The 8,433-nt window shown below is 35.1% G+C and overlaps 1 protein-coding gene across 1 annotated transcript; it reads left to right on the top strand.

The window, feature by feature from the left end:
• The first annotated feature begins 2,135 nt into the window (after positions 1-2,135).
• Positions 2,136-4,121, top strand: LOC149263479 (linamarin synthase 2-like). The gene is made up of 2 exons (XM_089387905.1): positions 2,136-2,715; positions 3,088-4,121. The coding sequence occupies exons 1-2, from the start codon at positions 2,238-2,240 to the stop codon at positions 3,999-4,001; spliced, it is 1,392 nt and encodes a 463-aa protein (XP_089244031.1). The 5' UTR covers positions 2,136-2,237; the 3' UTR covers positions 4,002-4,121.
• Positions 4,122-8,433: the final 4,312 nt, after the last annotated feature.

Genomic DNA, 8,433 nt, shown 5'->3' with positions numbered 1-8,433 from the left:
ACTATATGCTTCCTAAGAAGTTGATTATGTTACGCTGCTTGAGCTACATATGAAAAGGTTTCTATAACAATGTCATTGGTTCTCCTATATGTTCGTGATACATGATGACGATGCAATATCCTATATGGTATATTATGGTTGTTGAAGACTGTCATGGTCTTACTACCTCACTATTTTGGTATTTCGTTTTGGTAATAAATAACATATATGTCTCTTGATGTAAAGGTCATGTAAAGGCCCATGATGTAATCATTGTAATACTTAGTCATGTTTGGACTACTAACAATTATGTATGTAATCCCATTATTTTGGGAATTTGATGTAAGAATGAGTCCTTGGAGATATGAAAGGTCATATTTGTTTGAGTCATAAAGTCATGTACTTCATTGAAAATCTTCCAGAAGTTTCAACATATACTTAGAGGGGAGCATGGTCACTGTTAATATTCAATAGATTCGACCTACAATGATTCTCTCTACAAAGGGAGAAAGAAGTCTCCATTTAGCTTTGGTCAGCCCTTTGCCCTTGATGTTAAAGGGGTACATTAGCTTTGTGTTTGGAGAAGAATACTTGGTATTTTTTGGTGCTTAGCTTGGTGTGTTTGCAGGTACTAAGAGATGGATAGGTGGTGGTGACCAAACACCAAAGTGGTTTCCATCAAGTCCAAAGGGGGAGATTGTTGGCATTATGACTAATGTTTTGTCCTTAATGGTAACCTACTTGATAAAGATGTCAACATGATGGTTATGCAGATGCTACATGTGAGATAGATAAAGGAATATCAGTTTAGTGACAGAAGAATGATAAAGGTGAAGTTTGGGAAGTATACTCGGGTGATGTGAATAAAGATCGTGTACATTCACAGGTACGATGAAGAAAATTCGTGTATAGTTTCTGCACCATGGTATTGTTAATACCAGGGATCTTTACCATGGTATTGGGCCATAGTAATGAACGTGACAATGGATATTTGATCTCGTCAAAGAATACCATCGACATTACTAAGGGATTGGCCTAAGGTATTGGCTAAGGCCTAAGCTATATAAGGAGATGGAGATCAAAGTGTTAGATGTGCAGGTTATGGGTTATTGATGAATGATTTGATCTGAAACAGGTGTGCAGCAAGGAGCATGAAGGAGGTTCAGGTTTGATAGATCTGAAAGAATTGTAGTGACTGATGAACATGCTTTCTTGATCTTTGATGATTATGACTAACAATGATAGATCTTTTATGGTAATGATACTTTGGCATGAACGTGTGACGATAATGGTTGCGTAGTATGCTTTGTGGTTGCAGTGAAGGCATGATTCAGTGATTACATATCTGTATGCAGGTTTTCTTCAGAAAGATTACGTACATATGCAGATCTACTTCAGGGGAATCACATATATATAATGAAAAGGTACAGATTCTATATGCAAGTGTCAAGTATTAAAAGCACGTACATATGTAGGTGTTCTTTATAAGAGCCACGTACATCTGTTAGAGTTCTGCAATATGAACTGTTAATGATGTTTGATTAGTGTTATTATATTTGTTGTTATCTATCAATGATGTCTCTCTCATGATTCTTATAGCGAACATAAGATTATATTTAAATAAAAAAATTATAGCGAACATAATTTCTTTATTTAAAAAAATATATATTTTTAGTAAAAAAGAAATATTATCTATAAAGAACCTATCTTGATTTAATTATAAAAATTATTAATAAAATAATTTCATTATTGAGAAGTGAAATTAAAATATCTCATCAAAACTTTTATAGACAATGTCTCATCCACGGATCATGTCTCTTTCAAAATAAAAATAAAATACTCATGATCATTTCTCTTTTAAAATAAAAATAAAATATTTATCAGCGAAATTAAAATATTTCAACGAAGCTTCTATCTGATTCCAAAATATAAATAATTGCACACATAATGAAATTGATATATTTGTCGTATTTGTACAACTGGGTCACGTGAACATGCAATTTAAGGAATAATAAAATGGGGCCATGGCATTTTGTTCGAACGCTAATAGAATTTGATAATTATTAGGAGTGATTCGATTCACACATTCACCGTAATATGTCAATCGAAAGTCCTCCCGTTTTGTCTGACTATAACTTGATAACATAACTGCGATATTCTACAAATTCTCCCACCATTTCTGAAATCCATCAATTTGGAAGACCAGCCATTCAAGTGCAGCTACTTTGAAGCTCTGGGTTTTGCTTTTGTTTGCAGATATGGAATGTAGAAAATCTCATGCACTGTTACTCCCATTTCCTGCACAGGGTCACATAAAGCCCTTTATGCAGCTAGCCAAGATTCTCATCTCCAGAAATGTTTTAGTGACCTTTGTTAACACAGATTTCAACCACCAACGCCTGAATCCCGAACCTTCTGATGAGATCAGATTCGACAGCTTTCCCGATGGCCTTCCACCGGATCACGGCCGCACCCAGAAGCTTGCCGAACTCTGCGAGTCCCTGGTGAAACATGGCCCTCCCAATGTGGAAAGAATCGTGGAAAATGTGAAGCATTCCGCCATCAATGATCCTCCCATCTCTTTCATTGTTGCAGATGGTATGCTGTCTTTTGCGCAGCAGATCGCCGACAAATATGGCATTCCGAGGGTCGCCTTCTGGACACCTAGTGCTTGCGGTTTCTCTGCTTATTTCCATATGCCTCTGCTGGTCGACGAAGGGTACATCCCTTTCAAAGGTATGTTTTACTCAATTTTTAATGGCTTGCCATATTTTTTTTGGTCTACAAAGCAGTGTGGTCTTTAGGGTTGTTATTTTTGTGTTGAGAAGCGCTCGATAGTTTAAGTTGTTATTTTTGTGCCGAGAGGCCTTCTACACACTATAGTATGAAAGATGTTATCATATAATTTTACATTTATATATAACTTTATATTTATTATACTGAAAAACCCTCTAATGTTATCATGTAACTTCACACTTACTAGCAGTATCATGTAACCGGTTGACAAATAATCGCTAACAACTTCATTTACAAGCATTAGCCAGTCGCCCAAATGATTAACTAGTAAAATTTGTGTGGTACTAATCCTTGGTGAGGATATTTGAACAGAGGAGAAAGAGACCCATGATCAATCCAAGGGCCAACTCATCTCTTGTATTCCGGGATTGACAGCACTGCGCCTCAAAGATCTGCCCACCTTCATGACAGTAACAGACTCCTCGGATTACTTGTTTCAATACTTTAAAAACGAGGGACAGAACACGTTCCAGGCTTCACTGGTTTTGGTCAACAGTTTCGACGATTTAGAAGGGCCGGTGTTGAGGGACCTCAATAATAAATTGTCAGGAAAAGTAGTGTCCATCGGTCCTCTTTTACTGTCCGCAGGGGATACAACAGTGAACACCAACATATGGAAAGAGGAAACTCAGTGCCTTGATTGGCTGGACAAACAGAGAGTATCGTCAGTGATATATGTATGTTTTGGTAGTATAACAGTTGTATCAGACGAGGAGTTGATAGAGTTTGCATGGGGTTTGGAGGCCAGCAACCAACCCTTCTTGTGGGTTATCCGACCCGATCTCGTCCAGGGGAAATCTGCTGTGCTGCCTCGGGATTTCATGGAGGGAAGCAAAGACCGAGGGTATTTTGTTACCTGGGCACCGCAAATTAAAGTGCTATCCCACCCGTCCGTGGGAGGATTTCTGACACACAGTGGATGGAACTCGACGATTGAGAGCATATCCGCTGGCGTTCCCATGATTTGCTGGCCTTTCTTTGCGGAACAGCAGACAAACAGAAGATTTGTTGATCATGTGTGGAAAGTGGGACTCGAGATGAACGAGGAGGTTTCTAGAGAAAATGTGGAGGCATTAGTGAGGAAACTGATGAATCTAGAGGACGAGGAAGCGAAAATTATGAGGAAAAATATATGGGAACTAAGGGACAGCGCAATTATAACAGGTCAGGTTGGCGGATCATCGTACAACAACATGGAGAAGTTTCTTCAGCAGATGTTGACGTAAGGGTTATCATGATTGCGGTTCGGATTTAGACTTCCACTTCTTTTGTACTGTTATAGACACGTTTTAATTATGTATATTTATTATGTCTGTCATAACATAACGTAATAATATAATTCTATTTTATTATGTAATGACATAATGTTGACAGTCTTGGGTAATAATAATGATAACAACAACATTACCGATAAAATAACTATGAAATTATAAAAGAAGAAAAAGGTGAAAATTAATGAAATTACTAAAAATGAGTCAAGGAAAAAATTTACCGATAAAATAACTATGAAATTATAAAAGAAGAAAAAGGTGAAAATTAATGAAATTACTAAAAATGAGTCAAGGAAAAAATTTAAAGTTTTATGATTAAGTATTGGTGGCAAATGGAATTTATGCATGGGGCTTGTTACATTTATGCACATGAAGAATTCTATTTAGTACTTTGAAAAAGAAACCGAAAAATCATTTGCATGGGTAACATTTGATACAAAAGTGGCATATGTTGTTGATAAGGGCTCACTGGGCTCTTTGATCATGATGATTAAGAGGATGGTTGGAGGAGATTTGTCTCCCCACTCATTGTTACAATTGTTGATTTTGACTCAGCTAGAGATGATGATTGAAGTAAGTTAGTTTGCTTCAACTTTTAGGCTTTATGTCTTATTCTTCTAATGAGTATTCATTAATGAATGAAAATATTATTTATTATACTTGATATATATGTATCTATTTTAATGTTTTTTCCATTATATATGGTATCAAATCCCGAGATCTAACTTTTAGGTTTTATGGGATTGTCTATGAGTATATGAAAAAGCTAAAAACATAGACTAAAATTCTATGGAAAGAATATATAAATTATGGTCATTATCTTTTTTTAATATTGAATTTGATTCTATTTTTTATATGGAAAAATTATTTTCTACTACTTAATATTTTTAATCAATATTTTTTCGTTTAATCAATGATTTTTCTTTTGGTGCATTTCTTCTCTTTTTCTTATTCTAAGTAGATTTTTCAACCTTATATTTGGAAGCATCTTCCCATTGTAGTAGTCCATTAGCAATACTACTATTAAATAACTTAATAGAACTTGAATTTTAGAGCTGTAATCAAGGACTCAAAATTTGTTAGGTCCTTATAATATTAATGTAGCCCCTATATTATTATTGTGTGCCCCATAGATGCCCACTATTGTTATTGTTGTTCTCTTACATTATTATTGTTATGTACGCCCTAATTATAGTTTGACCCTTTAAACTCCTATATATACCAAGGAGGTCTTGTCTTGTGAATCATCCATGAATTGTTCATTTATGTGATGTAAAGGGAGGTTTCCCCTTCGAAGTGGCTTATTAACTAGTTGTTGATCTATTTTTCCTTATGTTTACGTGTTACTTTTTATCTAGTTACATAACAAAAGGGAGCATAAGAGAATTAAATGGTATTGATATTGTTGTTTTATAGATAAAACCCTCGTAGAGATTCCAAGACATGGTGCTTAATTTACAATTCTAGAGGTATACTTTGATAAAACCTAAATAGCCAAATTGTATAAGGACACTAAATGGAAAAAAAATCATAGAAAATGTTAAGCATTTCTTGTAAGAATGTTGGGCTTTGGTGGATGTGGAGTCACGTATGTCCACCTAAGAGTGACAAGTAGTTTACTTGAATTTTCCTTTGTTTCCATTGTACTAATCCCATAGGCCTTCCCAAGACCTATGACACACATTGTACCTAAAATCTAATCAACCCTTTTGACATGCATGCATATCGTATCTAGATGAGGGGCATACCTTATTTGAAACATTGTTGGTTTCTTGCTCCTAGTGGTTGGAATCTTTTTGATCTAACTCCTTGCTCCTCACACCTATGACCTGCAAACAAAAAACCATAATTCACCAAATCCTACAACTTGTAGCAATGTTAGCATTAGCAAAATCAAAATCACAAAAGCATGAACATTTATATGACATAAACAATAGGAAAATGGGGGGAACGCATGGTTTATTTATTAAACCAGATGATTACTTTAGTTGAGCTCCTCAAGGTCCTTGTCTTTAGCCCCTCCTCTCACCAAGACTCATAATCAAGCTCACTGCTAGTGTTAGCTTATCACAATGTGGAACTAAGTTATGATACCATTTACCTATATTTACCTAATTTTATTTGATTGTAGAAATTGGCAATTGGTTGATTTCATACTCATGTGACACGAGGTTAATTTCAAACACTACTACTATAACTCCTAGGTGTCTATGTACATCCCTCACTTGACACAGGGTCGATTCCAATTGCTACCACTATAACCCCTAGGTGCCTATGTATAGCTCTCGCATGACACAGTGTCAATTCCAGTCACTACCACTATAACCCCTTGGTTCCTACATATGCCCCTTTTATAAACATGGGTAAGTCAAGTGAGGGGAGGGGAGGGGGCATTTGAACCTCAAATCTCTTGGTCTATAACAATTAATTTTCATGGCACCCGATACATAACACTTTGTTTTCACCACAACTATCAATTGAGCTACTCTTGGGGGCTATTATTTTTTTATTTTATTTTTTGGGAGGCTAGGCAGGTAGGACCACCCATGGGGGATTTTAAGTAGTGACTTGACGTATCACAAGGAGTGCCTTAACAATGCATCCATTTGTCATGAATTTATAACCCCTTTGGTTGTTTAAAATGCTTTAAATATGATAAAGTTATTTGAATTATGAAATTAGAAAAAGTTTTATTTATTTTTGTCATCTAATGAAATATGAAGATATTTAACATTATTAATATTTAATCTAAATATTTCTGATATATTTAAATAAAATTGTTTTTGAATTTTTACATTTTTTACTATAGAAAATAATCAATTAATTTATTTACCACATTTTAAAATTTAGTTAAAATCTACTACTACCATAGTACATGGGTTTTACCACTATCAAGGTGTTCCCCCCTTTCCATCATTAGATCCAACCCCTTTGTGAAATAATAATAATGATGATGACGATGATAATAACATGACAATAATGTTGAAAATAGCAACAAGAAATGTTAAAAATAACATCAAGAAAAATCCTATTTTTATTTTTCCATGAATTAAATTGGGAATAAATTGTAACTCCACATCTCATGACAACTTGTAATAGTTAACTAAGTTAATTTGATTTAGTTAGCTCAATTAATTCGATTTGAGGGTCTAACTAGAGTCATGTAGAGTGTCCCCTATAATTAGGAGCACTAGTTGAGTTTATTTTGAGTTGTAATTATTTAATTTAGTCCAACTAAGTTAAAGTCAGTTAAACTAGTTCCAACTGATGGAGGAATGAGTGGGAGATCTTGTAGTGAGGTGTAACCTACAACAGTGGGGTGTAACCTATAGTAGTGGGGTGTGACTTACTGTAGTGAGGTGTAACTTACTGTAGTGGGGTGTAACCTGCGGTAGTTGGTTGTAACCTGCAGTAGTGGGGTGTAACCTGTAGTGATCAGTAAACTGAAGATTCACTCATAATTAACTCATGCATGTTAGATCAGAGAAATACCTAGCTCATATTGGAGTTCAGAGACAATGTACTATCAGTTGTATAATCATCTGAATTGTACGTGTGGTGCATGCAATCAAAGGAAGGCCCATGAGGATTGCACAATTCATAATTGTGGAATTTCCCAATTAAATATGGGCTAATTCCCAAGGAAACAACACAAGGAAATAAGAGCTTGGCATACAGTAGAACTGGCTATGTATTGGCTTGAGATTGTATGGGAAGTAGTGAGATAGATAGAGATAGTATAGAGGTTGCTCGGGCTTGAGAAAATCATTTTAATCTTTTCATTTTTTTTATAAATGCAATATACAGATAGCCGGGTCTTTTAGTTGTGGTTTTCCCCAGAAAATTATTATGTTATGTGTGATTGAATTATTTCTCTTATATGCTTCATGATTTCATCAATGATTTATTGTTTCCGCTTATGAGTAGAGTAGATTCAAGTCTATTGTTTTAGCATATTGAAATTAGTAGTTTGAATCTACAAGGAATTTCTACACTGTGTTAGAGCTAGATTTGTAGAAATTTTTACATGGTATCAAAGATAGATTTGTAAAATTTCTACATGATATTGGAGTTGAAATCACAATAGAAGAGAAGAATTCAAAGTTGTCCTTGCACATTGATGGAGCTCTAGTTTAGGGAAGATCCATAAGAACTTATGTGTAGACTTCTTAATGGAGCTATAAGGCTACTAGTGGGCAGATAATCGAGCCAATGTTTAGTAACACAAAAAAGATTTGTGATCATTGATATTGGTAGATTAAGGAGCAATGAGATTTCCCACAGGGAGATCGACACTGAGAGGGAGTCTAGTTTTAGAGGGAGAAACCCTATGGAAGTTAGTGCTTTAGGATCTGGAGAGATTAGATTCATTATTGCAAAGGTTGCA

Source organism: Pinus tabuliformis, chromosome 6 (assembly GCF_031772625.1).
Source record: "Pinus tabuliformis cultivar Carrire ecotype Pingquan chromosome 6, CPIR1, whole genome shotgun sequence".
NCBI classification, from domain to species: Eukaryota; Viridiplantae; Streptophyta; class Pinopsida; order Pinales; family Pinaceae; genus Pinus; species Pinus tabuliformis.
Note: the sequence above shows the minus strand (reverse complement) of the source record. Positions and strands in the feature narration are given on the sequence as shown.